General features: G+C 43.5%; 1 protein-coding gene across 1 annotated transcript; it reads right to left on the bottom strand.

Annotated features, from left to right (window-relative positions):
- Window positions 1–11803: 11803 nt before the first annotated feature.
- On the bottom strand, window positions 11804–23021 carry LOC109873185 (arf-GAP with Rho-GAP domain, ANK repeat and PH domain-containing protein 1). The gene is made up of 24 exons (XM_020464771.2): window positions 22740–23021; window positions 21845–21986; window positions 21693–21748; window positions 20830–21190; window positions 20520–20624; window positions 19974–20105; window positions 19773–19833; window positions 19522–19642; window positions 19270–19430; window positions 19047–19153; window positions 18669–18868; window positions 18475–18560; window positions 16755–16937; window positions 16329–16503; window positions 16103–16171; window positions 15899–16019; window positions 15705–15804; window positions 15375–15567; window positions 15182–15227; window positions 14892–15055; window positions 14578–14787; window positions 14009–14114; window positions 13764–13911; window positions 11804–13643 (listed from the first exon to the last, which is right to left on the bottom strand). Exons 2-24 carry the CDS (start codon window positions 21946–21948, stop codon window positions 13590–13592), a joined length of 3063 nt encoding a protein of 1020 aa, XP_020320360.1. The 5' UTR covers window positions 21949–21986; window positions 22740–23021; the 3' UTR covers window positions 11804–13589.
- Between the last annotated feature and the right edge of the window lie 806 nt (window positions 23022–23827).

Genomic DNA, 23827 nt, shown 5'->3' with positions numbered 1-23827 from the left:
ATGACTGAATTTTCGGGGGTTTTTGGTAGCCAAACGTGATGTACAAAACGGAGCGATTTCTCCTATACAAAGAATATTTTTGGACAAACTGAACATTTGCTATCTAACTGAGAGTCTCCTAATTGAAAACATCTGAAGTTCTTCAAAGGTAAATGATTTTATTTGAATGCTTTTCTTGTTTTTGTGAAAATGTTGCCCGTTGAATGCTAACGCTAAATGCTATGCTAGCTATCAATACTGTTACACAAATGCTTGTTTTGCTATGGTTGAAAAGCATATTTAGAAAATCTGAGATGACAGTGTTGTTAACAAAAGGCTAAGCTTGAGAGCTAGCATATTTATTTAATTTCATTTGCGATTTTCATGAATAGTTAACGTTGCGTTATGGTAATGAGCTTGAGGCTGTATTCACGATCCCGGATCCGGGATGGCTAGTGTCAAGAGTTAAAGACTTTGTCTGGAACATGGTTTGGCCAACCTGACATTACCTACTGCTTAACCATTTTCAATAACATATCTTTCTCAGTTTCAACTGCTATATCCTTAGCAGTGACTGGCAAGTCATCTATTCACTGGATTTGGTGTACTCAGTGGGAGTCTGGACAGCGCATCTGCATTGCCATGCTGCTCTGATGGTTTGTACTATATCTCATATGTGGGAGCTGCTAAAATCAAAGACCATCGTTGCATTCTAGCTGCTGCAAGTGTTGGGACACCTGTCTTAGGACCAAGAATCTTAAGAAGATTCAGTGTACATTTCAGCAGTGTACATTTCCTACCATACAGATACTCATGAAATGTCATACCTCCAAACACAATTACTATTGTAATTATCTGAGAATAGATCCTTTCTTTTTTAGTTATCATCCTAGAGGCAAATGCAATAGGTGAGAAATCACTTCACCTACACCTACCGGTGAAGCATCACAGGCTAGTATGAGTGGTAGCTCCGGTTTGTAGTGAACTAACACCTGGCAAGTAAGTAGATGTCTCTTAGCTTCTTCCAAAGCACTTTGGCTTTTCTGTGACCATTCCCATTTTACATCTTTCTGTAGTAGAGCAGTCATAGGCTTAACTATGGTAGACCGATTTGGAGTGAATTTGCCATAATAGTTAGGTAACGAAGGAAAAGGCCATGAGCTCAGTGGTGTTTGTAGGAATGGGAGCCTTCTCAATAGCTTCAGTTTTCTGTTTCATGTGGTGTATTCCCTTGTAGGATCTGATCCATCATTTTCTGAAAAATAGCTGGGGCACAGGCAACACCATCAGGAAGGCCGTTGACCTTAAACCAACCCCTTATGCGTATTAACGGTGAGATAGTGCTCAGAGATCTCCTCTAGTTGTACTTGCTGGTATGCCTGTGACAACTCCAGCTTCGTGAACAAGTCATGCGTTTTTGGTAATGGATACTGCTCTACTTCCAGCAACAGATTGATAGTTCCCTTGAAATCTCCACATATTCTTACAGTATTGTCTGTTTTCGGTATAAACACAATTGGAGCAACCCATTCACTGTAGTTAACTGGTGTAAGGATCCCTTCTGACTCCATTTTGACTGTCACGTTCTGACCTTAGTTTCTTTTTATGTCTTTGTGTTAGGTTGGTCAGGGCGTGAGTTGGGGTGGGTTATCTATGTTATTTTTTCTATGTCTTGGCCTGGTATGGTTCTCAATCAGGGACAGCTGTCTATCGTTGTCTCTGATTGAGAACCATACTTAGGTACCCTTTTTCCCCACCTGTTTTGTGGGAAGTTAACTTTGTCTTTGTTCAGGGCACATAGCCCAAAGCTTCACGGTTTGGTTTTTGTTCGTCGTTTTGTCGGCGTCATTTTTGAATAAAGAGAAAATGTATGCTTACCATGCTGCACCTTGGTCCAGTCCTTCAGCCAGCCGTGACAGAACTTCCCACCCGTTCTAATGACCAAGCAGCATGGTAAGGTGGACTCCTGGACGGCAAGGGGAGGAGACATGGGAGGAGATCCTGGCGGGAAGGGATCGCCTTCCATGGGAACAGGTGGAGGCAGCTAGGAGAGCAGAGGCAGCCGGAGAAAGGAACCAGCGGTATGTGGGAACACGGCTGGCAAGGAAGCCCGAGAGGCAGCCCCCAAATTATTTTGGGGGGAGGGAAAACGGGGAGAGTGGCAGAGTCAGGAAGCAGACCTGAGCCAACTCCCCGTGCTTACCGTGGCGAGCGTGGGACTGGTCAGGCCCCGTGCTATGGGGTGATGCGCACGGTACCGAGGCGGGGTATTCACAGGCCGGTATGCTCGGTGCCAGCGTCCCGCATTTACCGGGGTGAAGCTGGCATCCAGCCAGAACGGGTGGGGCCAGCTCTGCGCTCGAGACCGCCAGTTCGCCTCCACGGCCCAGTGTATCCTGTGCCTCCTCCCCGCACTCCTTCAGCCAGCCGTGACCTTGACTAGCTGTTTTTCAACAGCTTCTCTAAGTGCATACGGCACTGGGCGAGGCTTGCAGAACTTAGGTACAGCCCCCTTAGTTACATGTATCTTGGCTGTGATACTTTTTAGCATCACACAAACCCTCTACTGTCTCTACAGTTGTTACTCTGTAGACATGTGACCAGTCTAGCTTCAATTGACTGATCCAGGCTCTACACAGCAGGGCAGGACTATTTTCTTTCACCACCAGCAAGCCCTACATTTTAATGCTCCCATGTACACGTGACCTTGACTGAGAGTTCCTCTCTTAGAACTATTGACTGTTTACTGTATGTTTTTAACACACTTTGCAGGGCTCAATTTCACCTTTTTGAACCTGCGGTTGTACAACCTCTCTGATATCACAGAAACTGCTGCACCTGTATCAACTTCCATTTTTAGTCTCACATCATCTACCCTTATATACCCATCGTACGGTTTAGTAATGTCTTTACCTGAATCTAGTGCAAACAGTTAATCTACCCTTACATACACACAGTACGGTTTAGCAATGTCTTTACTGGTATCTAATGTAAACAGTTCAGTTCCTTTTACGTCACACAACTCAGAGTCATTGGTGAAAACGGCTGATGTCCCTTTATCAGATGCCTCGCTCTCATTTGAGATGTACATGTAATGCTCATCACTCTGGCACTTGAGTGTGACGCAATGCTCGTCTCTGTTGCAATGACGTTCTTGTCCTCTCCCTCGTTGGTGTGCGTTGCCCTGGTGCTGACCATCGTTGCTCCTCTCGTCTTCCTGCAGTCACAGGAAGTAGGCCTCTCCCTTAGTAGCATCCAGGTGCTTGATCCATTTCGCTTGATTAACGTCATTGTTTCCCACTTGACGCGAACGGCATGCCCTGGCTATGTGTCCTATGTTCTTGCACTCCAGACACTCAATCTTTGTAGTGGAACTCCTCTGGCATTTTCCCCGCGCAACCGTAACATGGTTTACCGGTTGCCTCCGTTTTCTTGGCAACGATTTTCTTCTCAACTGCATTTGCTTTAAAAGTATTTTGTGAAAACTGCTGTGCACTTATCTTTGCTACTTCAAAAGAAAATCCCATCTCCACAGCCAGTGCTAATGTTGTCTTTTGTATTGAGCTATGATCAGTAAACAGTCTCTCAGCTCTGTACTTTTAACACCGCACACATCTATCACATAAATGACTCTTCAAGAAACTGACTGAATGTGACTGATAGTTTTCTTAAACTAGCAAAGGACTCACTAATTGACCCTCGAGTTGACTCCTTGCATGAAACTTGCAACTTTCAGCAATATATATATATATATATCTATATAGTGATTTTTCAACAACGCAACCAACTCTGTCAACGTTTTTTCACTTGGTTTCTGTGGCACGCATAAGTCCATTAACAAATTGTGAGACTTTCTGCCAACAATCGTTAGAAAAATGGCTTTTGTACTTTAAAATTCTCGGGAACGCCATCTTCGGTGCTAGCTTTTCTACACAGACTGTCTCGCTGGAGCTAGCACTTTCTTGCTTGCTCTGTTCCCCTTCAGACAAAAACTTTGGTACCTCATCGCCAATCTGTTGCATCCCTGTTAAAGGAAGCGGGTTATTTTTAGTTATTGTAAATAGAAACTCGACAGTTTCAAGCATTACCTTCTTGGATATAGGGGGCGCTCTTTTAATTTATGGATAAAAAAACGTGCCCGTTTTAAGCGCAATATTTTGTCACGAAAAGATGCTCGACTATGCATATAATTGACAGCTTTGGAAAGAAAACACTAAGGTTTCCAAAACTGCAAAGATATTATCTGTGAGTGCCACAGAACTCATGCTACAGGCGAAACCAAGATGATACTTCAACCAGGAAATGGGCAGAATTTTCGAAGCTCTGTTTTCTATTGTCTCCTTATATGGCTGTGAATGCGCCGGGAATGAGCCTGCCCTTCCTATCGTTTCTCCAAGGTGTCTGCAGCATTGTGACGTATTTGTAGGCATATCATTGGAAGATTGGCCATAAGAGACTACATTTACCAGGTGTCCGCCTGGTGTCCTTTGTGTAAATTGGTGCGTAATCTTCAGCCGCAGGCATTTTCTCCTGGGATTCAGAGGGGAAAGCACACTTCCACAAACGATATATCATCGAAGAGATATGTGAAAAACACCTTGAGGATTGGTTCTAAACAACGTTTGCCATGTTTCAGTCGATATTATGGAGTTAATTTGGAAAAAAGTTAGGCGTTTTGAAGACTGCATTTTCGTTTTTTTTTGGTAGCCAAACGTGACGCACCAAACGGAGCAATTTCTCCTAAACAAATCATCTTTCAGGAAAAATTGAGCATTTGCTATCTAACTGAGAGTCTCCTCATTGAAAACATCTGAAGTTCTTCAAAGGTAATGATTTTATTTGAATGATTCTGTTTTTTGTGAAAATGTTGCCTGCTAATGCTAACGCTAAATGCTACGCTAGGTGCGCTAGCTGTTACACAAATGCTTATTTTGCAATGGTTGAGAAGCATATTTTGAAAATCTGAGATGACAGTGTTGTTAACAAAAGGCTAAGCTTGAGAGCTAGCATATTAATTTCATTTCATTTGCGATTTTCATGAATAGTTAACGTTGCGTTATGGTAATGAGCTTGAGGCTGTATTCACGATCCCGGATCCGGGATGGCTCGACGCAACAGGTTAATAACATGCTGCTTATCTCTCAAACACTACACTCTGTCTGCTCAGTATGGGCGACCTGGCTGTGGACAGTGACGAGGGGGTGGACTACAGTTCGATGGACCAGGTGGGTGCTTTGGATCTGTAGTCCCCTCTTAGCTAGACCTTTGGGTTCATTGTCTGCCGCTATGTAGTATGTTAATGTGATAGCTGGTTGTGTGCTATGTTGTGATTGATATGCTTTTTGACCTCAGTTTTGCCATCTGTCTTTCTCTATAGGGTAAGAAGAAGGGTCCTCTGGGTTGCTGGGACTTTGACACTCAGGATGAATACAGTGAATACATGAACAACAAGGAGGCTCTTCCAAAGTATGTTATCTTAGAGCTTTGTCCCAACAATAAACCTGGAATCCCTCGTTCCAGGTCTTTGTGTCTTCACAGCATACATAATAATATCAACATATTTGGATTCCTTTGCATATCTATGAAATGCTTTTAACCTTTTTGGGATAGGTGGCAGAATTTTCACTTTTGGATGAATAGCGTGCCCAGAGTGAACTGCCTCCTACTCTGTCCCAGATGCTAATATATGCATATTATTACTAGTATTGGATAGAAAACACACTGAAGTATCTAAAACTGTTTGAATGATGTCTGTCAGTATAACAGAACTCATATGGCAGGCGAAAACCTGAGAAAAATCCAGGAAGTGGGACATCTGAGGTTGGCAGTTTTTCAAAGCTTGGCCTACCAAATACACATTGAGATATGGATGAGGTTGCACTTCCTAGGGCTTCCACTAGATGTCAACCATCTTTAGAAACTCGTTTGAGGATTCTACTATAAAGGAGGGGCTCATGAGACCTCTTTGAGTAAGTGGTCTGGCAGAGAGCCTTGGTCTCATGACGCGCGCTCCCGATAGAGTTACCACTCGTTCCAGTGCTTTTCTGAAGACAGAGGAATTCTCTGGTTGGAACATTATTGATGTTTTATGTTAAAAACATCCTAACAATTGATTCCATACATCGTTTGACATGTTTCTAAAGGACTGTAACGGAACTTTTCGAGTTTTTGTCTGGACGAAATGCTCACGCCTCATGAAGATGGATTACTGGGCTGAACACGCTAAACAACAAGTGGCTATTTGGACATAAATGATGGAACGTTATGGAACAAATCAGTCATTTATTGTCGAACTGGGAGTCCTGTGAGTGCCTTCTGATGAAGATCAAAGGTGAGTGAATATTTGTGGTGTTGTTTCTAACTTTGTTGATTCCAAAATGGCAGATATTCCTCTGGCTGCATTTTTTTCAGTTCTGGGATTGGATCGTTTAATTGCTCCATTAACAGGGTTGACAGTGTTGTCAGGTAGGGTATAATGAAGTTGGGACTTATTAATAATGTGCTTTGTCCCTCACAGATCATCGAGAAGAGGATCTACTGCAGCCCTCCTCCTCCACATACAACACCCGTTCTGCCAGTCACATTCTGTTAAAGTTCCCCAAAGCACACACATCCCTGGGTCGCTCGTCTTTTCAGTTTGCTGCAGCTAGTGACTGGAAAGATCTCAAAATCATGGTCACTCTTACTGACAGTTGTGGCTGCTTTCGTGATGTCTTGTCTACCTTCTTGCCCTTTGTGCTGTTGTCTGTGCTCAATAATGTTTGTACCATGTTCTGTGCTGCTACCATGTTGTGTTGCTGCCATGTTGTGTTGTTGTGTTGTTGCTATCATGCTGTCATGTGTTGCTGCCTTGCTATGTTGTCGTGATGTGTGTTTTGTCGTATATTTTTATTATTTTTTTAATTATAAAAAAAAATCTCAGCCCCTGTCCCCGCAGGATGCCTTTTGGTAAGTAAGAATTTGTTCTTAACTGACTTGCCTAAAATAAAGGTTAAATAAAAAATAAGAGGAAGAAGGGTGAGTACATTTCCTTCAGTCTGTTTTTCATCCTACAGTTAGTGTACGTGACTGAGAGCAGACAGAAAGACCGTACGATGATGCGAAGATGGCGGTGTTAGCTGAAAGACTGTCAGAGCTGCTCAACGTGCTGTACAGTGGTGACCTACTTTCTGCTCACACTCAGAAAGTAGGAGAACTTGTACCAAGCAGTAATGCTGTACTGCAAACCACTCTGGATAGTACCAAGCAGTGATGGTCAACATTTACTCCCAGGTATTTATAGGTCTAACTGCTGGATGTGTTCACTGTGAATGACGCTCCTGTGACATTCAGGACCAGAGAGTTTGTGTCACACCACTGCACAAGGCTGTTTACATTGCCTAGGTACAGTGGGAGGTTGATGTTGTCATCCATTTGGACCAGCAGGACGGTGTCGTCAGAGAAATTAATGATGTGATGCTTGGTGTTTTGATTTGTGCAATCGTCAGTGTACAGAATGAAGACGGCTGAGCTCACACAACCTTGCAGGGACCCGATGAATTTATGAAATTGCTTCTTCCAATTATTGATAAACATGCACCTGTTAAAAACCTGACTGTTTCAACTGTTAAGGCCCCATGGATTGATGAGGATTTGAACAACTGTATGGTTGAAAGACATGTGGCAAAAGGAGTGGCTAATAAGTCTAGCTGCATATCTGACTGGCTTACTGCAAATTGAGAAATTATGTGAAAAAAAGAAACTGCATTTTGAAGCTAAAACCAATGATATAAAGAATGATGGGGAAATACTATGGAGTACTTCAAATGAAATTGTGGGCAGAAAGACAAATTCAACTCCACCTTTCATTGAATCAGATGGTTTATTCATCACAAAACCATTTGAGGTTGCCACATATTTGAATGATTATTTCATTGGCAAAGCGAACAAGCTTAGGCAGGAAATGTCAACAACGAACAGTGAACAATTGTATTCATGCATAAAAAAACTAATAATGAAAGCAAGTTAGAATTTTTTTTAAGTTAGTGTGGGAGAGGTGGAAAAATTGTTATCAATCAATAATGACAAACCTCCTGGCATTGACAACTTAGATGGAAAGCTACTGAGGATGGTAGCTGACTCTATACCCACTCCTATCTGTCATATCTTTAATCTGAGCCTAGAGAAAAGTCTTTGTCCTCAGGCCTGGAGGGAAGCCAAAGTCATTCCGCTACCCAAGAGTGGTAAAGCTGCCTTTACTGGTTCTAACAGCAGACCTATAAGCTTGCTGCCAGCTCTTAGCAAACTGTTGGAAAACAGTGTTTGACTAAATACAATGCAATTTCTCTGTAAACAAATGAACAACAGACTTTCAGCATGCTTATAGAGAAGGGCACTCAACATGTACTGCACTGACACAAATGACTGAGGATTGGTTGAAATAAATTGATAATAAGAAGATTGTGGGAGCTGTACTGTTAGAATTCAGTGCAGACTTTTATTATTGACCATAATTGACCATGAAAAAACATATGTGTTATGGCTTTTCAACCTCAGCTCTGAATCCACAATATGGCAATCTATCTAATAGAACTCAAAAGTTTTTTTTTAATGGAAGCTTCTCTAATGTCAAACATGTCAAGTGTGGTGTACAGCAGGGCAGCTCTCTAGGCCCTCTACTCGTTTCTATTTTTACCAACAACCTGCCACTGGCATTAAATATAGTATGTGTATCCATGTATGCTGATAATTCAACCATAAAGCAATCAGCAACCACAGCTAATGAAGTCACTGAAACCCTTAACAAAGAGTTGCAGTCTATTTTGGAATGGGTGGCCAGTAATGAATTGGTCCTGAACATCTCCAAATCTAAGAGCGTTGTATTTGGTACAAATCATTCCTTAAGTTCTAGACCTCAGCTGAATCTGGTAATGAAGGGTGTGGCTGTCGAACAAGTTGAGGAGACTAAATTACTTGCCGTTACCTTAGATTGTAAACTGTTATGGTCAAAACCTATAGATTCAATGGTTGTAAAGATGTGGAGAGGTCTGGCTGTAATACAGAGATGCTATGCTGTTTTGACACCACACTCCAAAAAGCAAGTTCTGCAGGATCTAGTTTTGTCTAATCTTGATTATTGTCCAGTCGTGTGGTCCAGTGCTGTAAGGAAAGACCTAGTTAAGCTGCAGATGGCCCAGAAAAGAGCAGCATGTTTTGCTCTTCATTGTAATCAGAGGGCTGATATAAATACTATGCATGCCAGTCTCTCTTGGCTAAGTGTTGAGGAGAGACGGACTGCGTCACTTCTTTTTATAAGAAACAATGTGTTGAAAATCCAAAATTGTTTGCATAGTTAACGTACACACAGCTCTGACAGACAAACTTATCCCACCAGACATGCCACCAGGGGTCTTTTCACAGTCCCCAAATCCAGAACAAATTCAAGAAAGTGTACAGTATTATATAGAGCCCTTATCGCATGGAACTTCCATCTCATATTGCTCAAATAAACATCAAACCTAGTTTAAAAAACCAGATAAAGCAACACCCCTTGGCACAACACCTCTCCCCTATATGATCTAGAGAGTCTGTGTGTATGCATTGATATGGAGGCTACGTGTGCCTTTTTGTAATGTTGTTCTGTCTTTGAGTAGTTCTTGTCTATTGATGTTCTGTATTATGTCATTCTGTATTATGTTTCATGTTCTGTGTGGACCCCAGGAAGAGTAGCTGCTGCTTTTGCAACAGCTAATGGGGATCCTAATAAAATACCAGTACCAGAGATGTTCGATTGGGTTCACGTCCGGGCTCTAGCTGGGCCCGGGTTGTCTTGATCTGTGTGCTTAGGGTTGTTATCCTGTCTCCCAGTCCCTGCCGCTGAAAAACATCCCCACAGCATGATGCTGCCACCATCATGCTTCAGCGTAAGGATGGTGCCAGGTTTCCTCCAGACGTGACGCTCGGCATTCAGGCCAAAGAGTTCAATCTTGGTTTCATCAGACCAGAAAATGTTATTTCTCATGGCCTGATAGTCTTTAGGTACCTTTTGGCAAACTCCAAGTTGGCTGTCATGTGCCTTTTCCTGAGAAGTGGCTTCCGTCTGGCCAATCTACAATAAAGGCCTGATTGCAGCACTCCACCAGAGTTGGTTGTCCTTCTGGAAGGTTCTCCCATCTCCACAGAGGAACTCTGGAGCTCTGTCAGAATGAACATTGGGTTCTTGGTCACCTCCCTGACCAAGGCCCTTCTCCCTCGATTACTCAGTTTGGCCAGGCGGTGGTTCCAAACTTCTTCCATTTAAGAATGATGGAGGCCACTGTGTTCTTGGGGATCTTTAATGCTGCAGAAGTGTTTTGGTACCCTTCCCCAGGTCTGTGCCTCGACACAATCCTGTCTCGGAGCTCTACGGACAATTCCTTCGACCTCATAGCTTAGTTTTTGCTCTGACATGCACTGTCAACTGTTGGACCTTATATAGACAGGTGTGTGCCTTTCCAAATAATGTCCAATCAATTCAATATACCACAGGTGGACTCCAGTCAAGTTGTAGATACAACTTATTTGAAATAAATGCAAAATGTCTAAAACCTTGTTTGGCTTTGTCATTATGGGGTAGTGTGTGTAGATAGGTTTTTATTTCATCCATTTTAGAATAAGGCTGTTACTTAACAAAATGTGGAAATACTGAATACTTTCCGAAGGCACTGTATATACAACATTGATGCCAATGATTTGTTTAGCATAGCATTGCAAATAGTGTAGAATGAATAGAATTAACAAACAGGTCAGAACCTCAGAATTATAACTGGCTTTTGCCTGAACTATATCATCTGGTGAAAAGATTCAATAAAATGAATTTACTCATTAAAATAACTTTTTTAAAAATTGAAAACATGTAATTAATCTGTTTTTAATGTGTTTGGCAAAGCATTTATAAAATCAATAAGGCCCTCAAACCCGGGAATTTTCATGAATAACACCCTCCTAAAGCTGTTTTCCCGGCCCTTGGCTTCGTGTCGGGCCTAAGAACAGCCCTTTGTCGGGAGTTATTCACACAATAATTCCCGGATTGTCATGCCTTATTGTTTAAACATAAAAGGCACATTGTCAATTATGTTGATAAATGCATGTTAAATTCACACGATCCTATATTCATTTTAGTCATTTTTATTTCAGGCAGAAACCGAAGAGGCCTAAGTATTAATGTTCTCCCCTCTTGCATATTTTGGAACATTTTGAAAATCTGAACATCTTGCAGTATATTGTTTGCTAGAAATCCTGTTAGTATTTTGTGGAATACTAGATTGTTTCTAGTTTTGATTACTTGTTATCTTTATTTTTGTTAATGTGACCATCAATGAGAATTGTAGCACAATGTTTTACAGCTTTTACACAAATGTCTCTTAACTAAGCAGGGTCAGTCCTGGTCTGCTGGACCAGATACGGTTGGAAGTGGTGTTGGAGGGCCAGTAGAAGACACTATTTCCTCTGGTCTAAAATACAATATCCCAATGCCCCAGGACAGTAATTGGGGACATTGCCCTGTGTAGGGTGACATCTTTCAAATGGGACGCTAAACAGGTTCTTAACCCTCTATGGTCACCAAAGATCCCATGGTGCTTATTGTAAGAGTATGGTTGTTAACCCTGGGGTCCTGGCTAACTTCCCAATCTGGCCCTCATACCGTCATGGCCACCTAACCATCCCCAGTTTCCAATTGACTCATTCATCCCCCCTCCTCTTCCCTGTAACCATACTGCAGGTCGTTGCTGTAAATGAGAATGTGCTCTCAAGTCAACTTATCGGTAAAATAAGGGTAAGAAAATATTAGAATAAAAAAACAATGTTTCTTGGTTTATGTCATACAATTTATTTTTAAAGAGATACTGTTCCGAACAGTTTGATACAATTTTGTTGTTATTTTACAGTCACCTAAATGACAATAAACCCCCATGTTGAATAAATATGTTTGAACCCGTCCATGACCTAAATGTACAGTTCAAAGAAGTTTTGAAAATGACTATTGATCAAATGTTCTTGTTAACCCCACAATTAGCAGAAGTTGAAAGGGCAGCCTGTAACCAAATATATTTCCAATAGAAGCTTTCCTTGACAGCCAAAGGCAAATATACATTACCAGTCAAACGTTTGGTCACACCTAGTCAGTCAATAGTATCTTTATTTTTACTATTTTCTACATGGTAGAATAACAGTGAAAACATTGAAACTATGAACTTACACATATGGAATCATGTAGTAACTGAAAGTGTTAAACAAATCAAAATATATTTTATATTTCAGATTGTTCAAAGTAGCCACCATTTGCCTTTGACAGCTTTGCACACTCTTGGCATTCTCTCGACTAGCTTCACGAGGAATGCTTTCCCAACCGTCTTGAAGAAGTTCCCACATATGCTGAGCACTTGTTGGTGGCTTTTCCTTCACTCTGAGGTCCAACTCATCCCAAACCATCACAATTGGGATGAGGTAGGGTGATTGTGGAGTCCAGGTCATCTGATGCAGCACTCCATCACTCTCCTTCTTGGTCAAATAGCCCTTACACAACCTGGAGGTGTGTTTGGGGTCATTGCCCTGTTGAATTACAAATGATAGTCCCACAAAGAGCAAACCAGACGGGATGGCGTATCACTGCAGAATGCTGTGGTGGCCATGCTGGTTAAGTGTGCATTGAATTCTAAATAAATCCCTGACAGTGTCACCAGCAAAGCACCCCGACACCATCACACCTACACCCCACACCATCTCACCATGCTTCAAGGTGGGAACCACACATGCGGAGATCATCAGTTCAGCTACTCTGCGGTTGGAACCAAAATTCTCAAATTTGGACAGATTTCCACCAGTCTAATGTCCAATGCTCGTGTTTCTTGGGCCAAGCAAGTCTCTTCTTATTATTGGTGTCCTTTAGTAGTGGTTTCTTTGCAGCAATTTGACCATGAAGGCCTGATTCACAGTCTCCTCTGAACAGTTGATATGAAATGTGTCAGGTACTTGAACTCTGTGAAGCATTTATCTGGGCTGCAATCTGAAGTGCAGTTAACTCTAATGAACTTATCCTCTGCAGCAGAGGTAACTCTGGGTCTTCCTCTGGGTCCTCATGAGAGCCAGTTTTATCATAGCGCTTGATGTATTTTTGCAACGGCACTTGAAGAAACTTTAAAAGTTAATTGACTGACCATGTCTTAAAGTAATGATGGACTGTCGCTTCTCTTTGCTTATTTGAGCTGTTCTTGGCATAATATGGACTTAGCCTAATTCGGCAAAAGACTATCTTCTGTATAGCACCCCTACCTTGTCACAACACAACTGATTTGGCTCAAACGCATCAAGGAAAGAAATTCCACAAATGCATTTTTAACAAGGCACACCTGTTAATTGAAAAGCTTTCCAGGTGACTCCCTCATGAAGCTGTTTGAGAGAATGCCAAGAGTATGCAAAGCTGTCGTCAAGGCAAAGGGTGGCTACTTTGAAGAATCTCAAATATAAAATATATTTTGATATGTTTAACACTTTTTTGGTTACTACATGATTCCATATTTAGTACCAATATAAAGAAAAACCCTGGAATGAGTAGGTGTGTCCAAACATTTGACTGGTACTGTATATTTTTTCTATAACTTAGTTATTAGTTCTTCACGCTCCATGTCAGACTCCTCTTCTTTACCCTGTAGATTGCAAGACATGGTAGTTATAAATGTCTAGTCTAGTTCACTGTCAGTCTTTCACTGCTTTATGCAGATATGTTCCATGACCCAATAGAAGAGGTGGAGTTCAAAGTGTCTTACCAGGAAGAGGAGTGTGTAGTGGATAATGAGCTCTCTGGTGAGCTGCACCATGTCAGTGTTCATGGCCAGCTCCTGGAATAGTGTGGGGACAAACACCAGCGCCAGGTTCTGTGCTGTCATACGGTTCTCTGCACTATACTGCTGAACTCTAGAAGGAGGGGTTGACAACGGTGAACCATTAGTCATACAGGTTAATTTCGTTGCCCTTTTAAATTTGACAATCGTTGGACGTGTGTGGTTCTTACATGTAGAAGTGTCCGCAGAGGGCGTTGAGTGTGATTCTGTTGTCAGGGGGCAGCTTCTTCAGTAGTCCGCGGTATGTAGTCAGTCTAAAGGTCTCTTCTGTGTGAGCTATGGTGACAAAGGCGATGTATGAGAACACCATTATTTAAAATCACAGCTTGTATTAAACAATGTCCATCTGCATTGGGGTTTGTTTGTTATTCTAGATATTGGTAAACTATGTCCATGGTGACTCTAAACTGTGGGGAGAGGATCTTGAATAATTGGTCAGATGCTCGATTAAGTTCTGGGTCCATACGTGTTAAGAGAAGTGATAGAACAATGATCGGAACCGGGAACACAGAGCTCCACCCTCTCTCTTTGCAAGTTACAGGCAAGTCTATCGTCCAAATATCCCCTCCTCTTCCAATATTCGAAAGATGCTAACAACTGCGGAATTGTGATTTGTCCAAAAGCACCGGAACTAATGCTGCTCGTTATCTACCCCGTCTCATTGTATCAGGACAGATCTACAGTACCATTTATGTTTACATAGTCTGTCCACGAGAGATGAAGATGAGAAGGAGAGTACCTGCGGCCTCCACCCACAGTTTCCTGTGTGTTTCTGGGATGAGCACCACCTGCTGGCGGACATACTGCTTCAGGGCCCCTGCAGCGTCCAGGAGACCCTCTTCGTCTGTCTCCAGAGGTGTAGTTGTAGGTGAACTGCTGAGGGCCTCCACCAGACAACTGATCTTTGTGGCCAAGCCACAGCGCCGGTACAGCCCATCCACCTTTAAACCTGGGAGAGAGAGAGGAGTGGAGCTGATGTAGAATCGTGAGAATAATTTTTCCTTCTTTATCCAGATCACTACAATACTTGTTCCAGTATCAAATGGAACACACCATATTGTGTGATGTGTGAGATACACCTCTCGATGGCAGGGGGCACATTGCCAATGGCGTTGGGGGGCAGCTGGTACAGCTTCCTCTCTGTGGACACTGCCCGTTTCAGTAGGCTGTGCCAGGACTGACAGCTGTGGTCTCGTTCAAACTGCATGGACATGGTTCTAGCAGGAAGAAGAGAGCAAGCAATAGATACATTCCTTCCTTTGAATGATGCTGAAAAACTGCTGCTATGATATAAGTAAATGCGAATGTGACTTGTTATTACAAAGTGCTCCTGTAGTGCTGACCTCTCTCCAGTGACCAGCTCTATGGTGTTCTCAGAGGAATCTATCTCTGTGGGCAAAAAAAAAAAAACTGTCAGTGTTGAGTGAGATACACAGTCATATTACCTCATCATGAAACTTCTGCTCATCTGAACAAGGCATGTACATCACGCTGTGTAAACATGCAGTCCGAACAATGAGGCTAGATGGGACTTACTGTATTGCGTCTCGAGGTTGAGTGTTAGCCTTTCTCTGTGGTGCTGCTGGTCAGTAGGATAGATGAGGACCTGACCTCCACGGAGCACTGCCCAGACCTCGTTGTGCTGCAGGCCTCCTCCCTCCCTCACAGACACCCGGGACATAGCAAACCCCCTGTCCAACTCCTCCTCTATGGGCCCGGGCAACACCACCTGTCGGGGGGGGGGGGGGGACATATGAGTTTTAACCACATTACTTTATTGGTTCCGTCTGTTTATCTGTACCCTTTACAGGATAGAGTACAGTTGGCACAACGGTTGCTATCCTCACAGCTGTTTATTGGTGCTACCTTGAGAATATGGAGAAGGTGTATGAGTAAACCATCTTCTGTATCAGAACTGCACAGCAACTGGTCCGTCAGAGTCACCATCTCAAATGCATGAGTTGGTCTGTGGGGGAGGACGAAAATCAACAGTCACCCTTACGTCTTATCAACACATATCAAATCATAAAAATGTGTGTTTTCTCACGAGGTTGCAGTACCCGTTGGAGCAGTCGAAGATGGAGATGACCTCCCTCAGGTCCAGAACATCACAGGCAGCAGAGTCGTTCTCCTGGGAGAACAGGAAGCGGTCCTCCTCTAACTTCCCATGGAGCTCCTCTCCTGCCGCACACACATTTACAATTTCACACCCACTACCAAGTCCCCTTTTAGGCAATTGTGATGCACTCATAGTATACGTGTACCTGCAGCAGACAAGGGGACAGAGGTAGCAGGGTCTCTGCTGGGCTTCTGATGAGCATAGGCAGGGGGCTCTGTACAGGAGAATAACAAACAGATAGGAGAAAACATGATGAACAAGATCGACATTTGATGTACTGACTTCATGAAAGTGACAAGTTGAGACTACGCAAAAACACAAAACAACAGCAGTACTGTGGATCTTAGAGCCTGGACCCCTGATGTCAATACCTGTGTACTCGTTGTGTCTGAGGAGCTCAGTCTGCATGGCCTGTCCAGCCCGCTCTGCCAGTGAGATGGGTGAGGAGCAATGAGGGTCCCCTGAGTGGCACAGGACCCGCGCCCCCGAGCACAGCAGGGACATGGTCTCTGGGACGTTAGGGCCACACACTATCTCACACAGCCTCTGGAGGATATAGGATGAGGGGATGATGTTGCCATAACAACCAATAACACTTCTCATTTAGCACAGTTTTTCCTGTACAGACTCTGGGAGGTTTAGGTGTATGTTGCTATCTTTTAAGATGGAAAGGAATCCGAAACGGACGCTTACAAATGTGTAATAACACAAGTTTGGAAGCGATCTAAACGAAAACCTGAATAAGTACACTGTCCTCTGCTGGTTGATAGCAGCAGTGTAGGCTGAGGCTGGCTGACCTTGTTGAGCAGGTTCTGGCTGGAGGCTAACGGATGGGTCCGTCTGTATCGACCTTTGGTGTACTTGGCCCTAATGAACTCCCCCCTCTGATCCACAGAAGAGTCCGGCAGGATCTGCTCTGCACCTGGCACGTTGTGAGCCCACACATCATTGGCTGCTTTGTTCCCATAATGGACAAAGAGCTATGGAAGAAAGAGAGAACATCATGTGTATATGTAAACTCAGCAAAAAAAGAAACGTCCCTTTTCCAGGACCCTGTCTTTCAAAGATAATTAGTAAAAATCCAAATAACTTCACAGATCTTCATTGTAAATGAATGTTTCCCATGCTTGTTCAATGAACCATAAACAATTAATGAATAAGCACCTGTGGAACGGTCGATAAGACACTAACAGCTTAGGTAGGCAATTAAGATCACAGTTATGAAAACTTAGGACACTAAATATGCATTTCTACTGACTCTGAAAACACCAAAAGAAAGATGCCCAGGGTCCCTGCTCATCTGCGTGAATGTGCCTTAGGCATGCTGCAAGGACGCATGAGGACTGCAGATGTGGCCAGGGCAATAAATTGCAATGTCCGTACTGTGAGACGCCTAAGACAGCCCTACAGGGAGCTAGGACGGACAGCTGATCGTCCTCGCAGTGGCAGACCATGTGTAACAACACCTGCACAGGATCGGTACATCCGAACATCACACCTGCGGGACAGGTAGAGGATGGCAAGAACAACTGCCCGAGTTACACCAGGAATGCACAATCCCTCCATCAGTGCTCAGACTGTCCGTAATAGGCTGAGAGAGGCTGGACTGAGGGCTTGTAGGCCTGTTGTAAGGCAGGTCCTCACCAGACATCACAGGCAACAACGTCGCCTATAGGCACAAACCCAGGACCAGACAGGACTGGCAAAAAGTGCTCTTCACTGACGAGTCGCAGTTCTCTCACCAGGGGTGATGGTCGGATTTGCGTTTATCGTCGAAGGAATGAGTGTTACACTGAGGCCTGTACTCTGGAGCAGGATCGATTTGGAGGTGGAGGGTCGTCATGGTCTGGGGCAGTGTGTCACAGCATTATCGGACTGAGCTTGTTGTCGTTGCAGGCAATCTCAAGTCTGTGCGTTACAGGAAAGACATCCACCTCCCTCGTGTGGTACCCTTCCTGCAGGCTCATCCCAACATGACCCTGCAGCATGACAATGCCACCAGCCATACTGCTTGTTCTGTGCGTGATTTCCTGCAAGACAGGAATGTCAGTGTTCTGCCATGGCCAGCGAAGAGCCCGGATCTCAATCCTATTGAGCAGGGCTAGGGCCATTGCTTTGTGGAAGAGTGGGGTAACGTCTCACAGCAAGAACTGGAAAATCTGGTGCAGTCCATGAGGAGGATGTACTGCAATACTTAATGCAGCTGGTGGCCACACCAGATACTGACTGTTACTTTTGATTTTGAATCCCCCTTTGTTCAGGGACACATTATTCCATTTCTGTTAGTCATTTTCTGTCTGTGGAACTTGTTCAGTCTGTCTCAGTTCTTGAATCTTGTTAAGTTCATACAAATATTTACACATGTTAAGTTCACTGAAAATAAACGCAGTTGACAGTGAGAGGACGTTTCTTTTTTTGCTGAGTTTATATAGTAGTGCCTATTTTCACATTGTTATTTTAGACTGAGTATTTGTCAAGACATACACTATAGCACTATTACAGGAAAAGTAATCTCACCAGAATCAGAGGTTCAGTCCACACTTTAATGTCCAACTTCAGGCTTCTCACTTTGGAGACATGCATTCCCAAAGACCGATGCTGGCCTTAGAGAAACAATAAGGAAACTATTAGCAAAGGTCATGTCAAGCAGATTTCGCAATCCATACACATTCTGTGCCTACTTATTTAGGCTCACCGCAGTACCGGCTCACCTGCACAAGCCTCACAGATGACCACCAGCAGGTTGACTGAGGCCCACTCAGGGTTGGCACAGCCACAGTCGGCACACACTTTGTTCCATGGGCTGGCCCAGAGTCGCTCGGCCACCTCGCTGCATGACAGGGCACTGCGGATCACCTGGGTCAGGCTCTCCAGCCACACGCCAAGCTCCCTCAACGAGTCTGTGGAGAAACTAGAGTACACAAAGACTGTGCTTTTCAGTGGCCAGTAAAGCAAGGTGCTCAAATGCACCTGGCCAGATAATGGGATAATCTGCGAGAAGAGCAATTGTCTTGAGTCAGCTCAGACAGAGACAGTGAGAGAGAGACAGAGAGACAGAGACAGAGAGAGAGAAGGAGCTGGACACTCACTTGAAGGTTTTGTACGGTGTGATGAGGCTGAAGCTATGACGGCCAGTCTGCTTCACTGACGCCACGTTCATGGACACAAAGGTCATCCCAACCCCCAACTGGAAGTCCTGCACGGCACAATGACAGTAACTGAGTGACACAAAACACACTGAAGATGTCTTCCGGAATCATCAAACAATCATATAGTGATGGAGCATAGCTGAGCTCTGTTCCCTATCCCCACCTCTTTATTGTTGTAGATCCATAGGTTGTGTCCACAGATGGCAGCGTACACTCTGTTGTTGCGAGGGCCCTTCATGGTCAGGGCTCCATGCTGCTCCGGAGGGACTGGGGGTTCCCGCCCACGAGAAGCCAGAATGGAAGTCACCCAGCCCTCCTGCACCTCTGGGACCAGGGAGAGAGGTGGGGAGAGTCAGGGCACAGCACAAAACCCACTCGGAACCAAAGGGAGAGTCTACATCCATCAGCGGCTCACCTTTGTTGTGTGCCATGAACTCAAAGTGTTTCTTGCTGAAGTAAACGGAGAAGCGTCCTTTCTCCTGCTTACGGACGTCGGTGATGCTTGACACGTGGAACACTATGTCTGTGAACTTGTCCTGCAGCACAGAAGATGGGGGAATAGTGCGAGGCATAGCCCGGGAGATACAATAATGTCATAACAAACATTATGCCAGAACTCAAAGGGTCCATTGAACCATGGTGTGGTGGTGGTGGTGGTTCACTCACTGTGCGTTTCTTCCATAGTGATACCAACTGTCCATCCAGGGTGGCCCACAGAACATTGTGCCTTCAGGGACACAAAGTATCTCAACATTTCCAAAAACATAGAAATGAATCTGAAACGTCATATCAAAGAGTGTGACTTCGGCAAGGTGTTGCTGAAATGTTAACAGTGCATATCTCCCGTCCCACAGTGTTCCACATTACCTGCGTCCCTTCCATACATCCAGCCAGCTGGATCTGGACACAACACTCTCCCTATGAGAGGACTCTGCTATCTGGGCACCACCACCGCTCGCTGCTGCCTGCTTTCTCCTGCTGACGCGGATGGTGGCAGCACTGTGAACAAATAGAGGAGTTATCTAACAGAAACATACACGTGGACAACTGTTTCATTAGCTGTCAGCTATCTTGAACAAATACGCTACACATTTAGGTATAGGTATGCGGAATACAGTGATCTGACTACATCAACAAAGGTGCTTGGGGAGTTCAGAGATGAGTTAGGTAAACAAGGATGTCACGCTCAACGTCAAATAGCTGCTGTTCCATGTCTGATCTGGCTACACCCCAATGATAATTTCAATGTGTTTTCAATTATATCATACCATTACAACCATGAAATACGTGGATATTGGTCAGGTACTATCTTAACATTTCTGTTGATTAGGTGGTCATTTTTATTCTATTGAGCTCCCCGTGAAAGCTGTCTGTTAACTGTCTGTCTGCTGTGATGGGGGTGCTGTGACGTACCGTGGGGTCTTTTGTTTGATTGGTCTGGTCTGCATAGACGCCTGTTCCACAGGAGGCTGAGGGATTTCTCCATTGGGGACAACACCAACCTGCCTTGACACCACACTGGAACCCGAGGCATGGAAGAATGAGACAAAGCCATTTCAACGTTTCTACCAGCGTTTCATGTTTTCTGTGACCTGTAGCTTGTTACATAAATTGATATACATATTCTGCCCCGTCTTTGGACATGGCCTGTACTGTTTTGTTACTTATGCCTTTAAACCTGCTTGCTAAAACTCACTTCACTCACCTGATAGCCAAAACTCACTTGTTCATCTGAAATGGGTTCTTCATTTCTCCAGTAACGGCATCATCATCATTGGAAGATTCCGATCCAAGGTCTTTTGCCCAGTCAGCTACTACAGTGATATCGGGGTCATAATCTGCAGCAGAACTGTATGGAGGGGTGGATGACCAGGCAGATCTGTCGTGGAGTCCATCTGGATCCTTACTGCCCAGGAATGGGCAAGACAGAGTCACTCCAGAATCAGATCTGGAGAGAGGGAAGTTATGCTGGCTTTGATTCTCATTAGCCGGGCTGGGGATGGCAGGGCTGAACGGAGGTTTATTTAGGATAATGGCATGGTTGTCTTCACTTTCTACCAGCAAATCATTTGTAGGTGGAACACCTGTGAAACCAAGATAAAATGGCATACAGTAAAATAAGATGAGTTGTCTGGTGAGAAATTAAAGCAGTGAATCTTACAGAAGTCTGTCACCGATTCACAAGTATTTGTGACTAGAACAAAACCAGTTTTTCTTGTGTTGCTATTATGACAGTGCACTGGAGCTATCTTTAGCTTCAGGAATGTTTTACTGGAGATTGCGTATTAAACTCAGCATCACATTTAAAAGGATGCACACGTTATTGATTGACAAGTGGGGGAGGAGTCTCTTATGACTTGCACGGAACAAATCTTGTTTAGCACGATAGCAGATCGCTCACTGGTGAGTTGTTGAAAGGTGAGCTGTTAAGCTGACGCACTATGTCCGAGTCAATTGAACGTGACCTGTTATTACAGGATAGTTCTAACGAAACTCATCTTGTTTCAAAGGAAATGTACATGTTGTCCAAACCTTTATCATTGATCAAACAATGTCATTGTCATCACGATAAGCACCAGGGTCTACCTTTGCTAGGATTTCCTGTACTTGCCGCTGGATCAGTTGTATCACATAGAAAATCCCTTGAAAACAAATGTAAAAACATATCATTTGAAAATAATCACCAAGAACATATCAGGTGTTTGGTATAACAAGTAAACATCATGAGGATAAGTCACCTCTCAGAAGAGAGCTGGCTCTGTAAGCTCCCACCAGCCCGCTTGTACCGTGCCCGTGGTTTAGGTACTGGCACAGGCATGTCTGGACCGAGGGGGACAGACATCGAATTCACAGTAGGAGACACGTTGGGCACAAACACGTCTGAAATGACACATTTCATCTTAATAAGGCATTTTAATATGATTTTTTAAAAATTGAACTAACAAAAGACCAAACACATTCTAACATAATAATTCAAATGCACTATGACAATAGGCTTATGTCTTAAATGTTATAGCAACTACTGTCATTTTATTTGACACTTAGGCTGAGACACATTCTCATCGTCTTTTTTCTCCTCACAGTTTATAGGTAGGCTACTATTGTTGCTCTTTCTTTTCTAAATGTCTGAAGGCCTCCAAAACGTTAGCGTTTCCGTATGAAAATACATTATAATATTGTCATGGTTATTTAATGGGGGGAAAAAAACAATGTGTGGGGGAAAAAACAAACATTATTAAAGTGATGGACCAGAACTTTTTTAAATGATTTCAGCCATTCGTTTTGAGAGTGGTGCTCACGAGTCAAAACGGTTCCCCATTTGTTGTGTACTACGTCATCCATTTCAAATTATATGTTTTTATTTTATTTGTATGAATCCAATTCAAACAATATGTTACGAATATGTTGTTGGAATGCATATTTAATAGTATATGTTGGAAATGTTGCTCTCAGCTACAGTCGCCCCGAATCACAACTGAGTTCATGCTGTCCTGTGTCCAAAGGTAACAAACACCTGCCCCTGTTCCGAGCATGTGAAATAACTACGAATGAACATTATGGCTAGCTTTCTGCATAACAAAGTGTTACGAAAAAGAGAAGAAAAAAAACATAAACGTTGTGCCCAACGTTTACCTTGTCGCTGCTCTCCTGTTCTGCTCAATTGCGATGTTCCAACAAGCGGGAACTTGTAGACTCCTTACCCTCCTAACACTGAAGGGGTTTTCGGTTGTTCTGCTTTCTGACAACAGTGACGGTGTGTGGGGCTACCGCGGAACAAATCTGTGCTTCATAGTCTCACCTGTATTACCTGTTCGGCAGCTGAGCTAGCAAGGGCGGCAGATGGGCAGGGCAGGTAAATCAGTTTTATCACATGAATAACATTAACAGCTAAATCAATGTAACTGTTATGTATTGCCAAAGGCGTTTTAAGCAGAGCATCATGGGGGTTTGCATGTGTTGACTGATCACGTTCTAGATAAATGGTTGAACCAAACTCCTGTCTTCCATCTCGTCCTTGTTGAACTGTTATAAAGATGTGGTTATGAAACCCACGAGACATAACAAAAGATTCCTGTAGGTTCAGACGAGTAAGTCAGAACCTACAGGAACTATTCTGTCCAGAAGAAATGGGGTTTTACAAATTGAAAACTGTTACTTTCAGTGGTACAGTCTAGATAATGTTAGCACAAGTGTTTTGCTAGCAGAGGCAAGTGCATAGTCGTGCTAGCTAAGAGAGAGAGTTAGCATCGTCATGGACCGCTTAAAAGTATTTGAGAAGGACGTCGGAGTGGGAAAACAATGTGATTAAAAAGGAGTGATTAAAAACCAGTCATTCGGGGCAGGTGGATGTTTATGTGTATTTACAGTAAGAATGTACAGTAAAAATTCACATTTTGTCAGAATGATTTTATTCCCAGAACCCGATTACCCCAGGGTTTTCATTTCCGGAAGCACCTCTGGCAACAGGTAACCAACTTCTCCCTTGAATGACTTAAATGACAATAACAATGTCCTGATGACAGTGTGCCAACTTTCACATATCACACCAAAAAAAACACGTCTGGCGACTTAGATCCTCTAATGATATTTAGTGATTTTGAATTGTGATTGGTTGTCAACCACAAACAAATATCAACATTTGAAGGAGATGTATCTAGGGCTTGGATAGTTCCATCTGTGCCATTGACTTAGTCTGGCTTTAATTCCAGTTTGTCTACAAA

The sequence above is a fragment of the Oncorhynchus kisutch genome, linkage group LG28 (genome assembly GCF_002021735.2).
Source record: "Oncorhynchus kisutch isolate 150728-3 linkage group LG28, Okis_V2, whole genome shotgun sequence".
In the NCBI taxonomy this organism is placed as follows: domain Eukaryota; kingdom Metazoa; phylum Chordata; class Actinopteri; order Salmoniformes; family Salmonidae; genus Oncorhynchus; species Oncorhynchus kisutch.
This window is presented reverse-complemented; position numbering and strand designations above follow the sequence as displayed.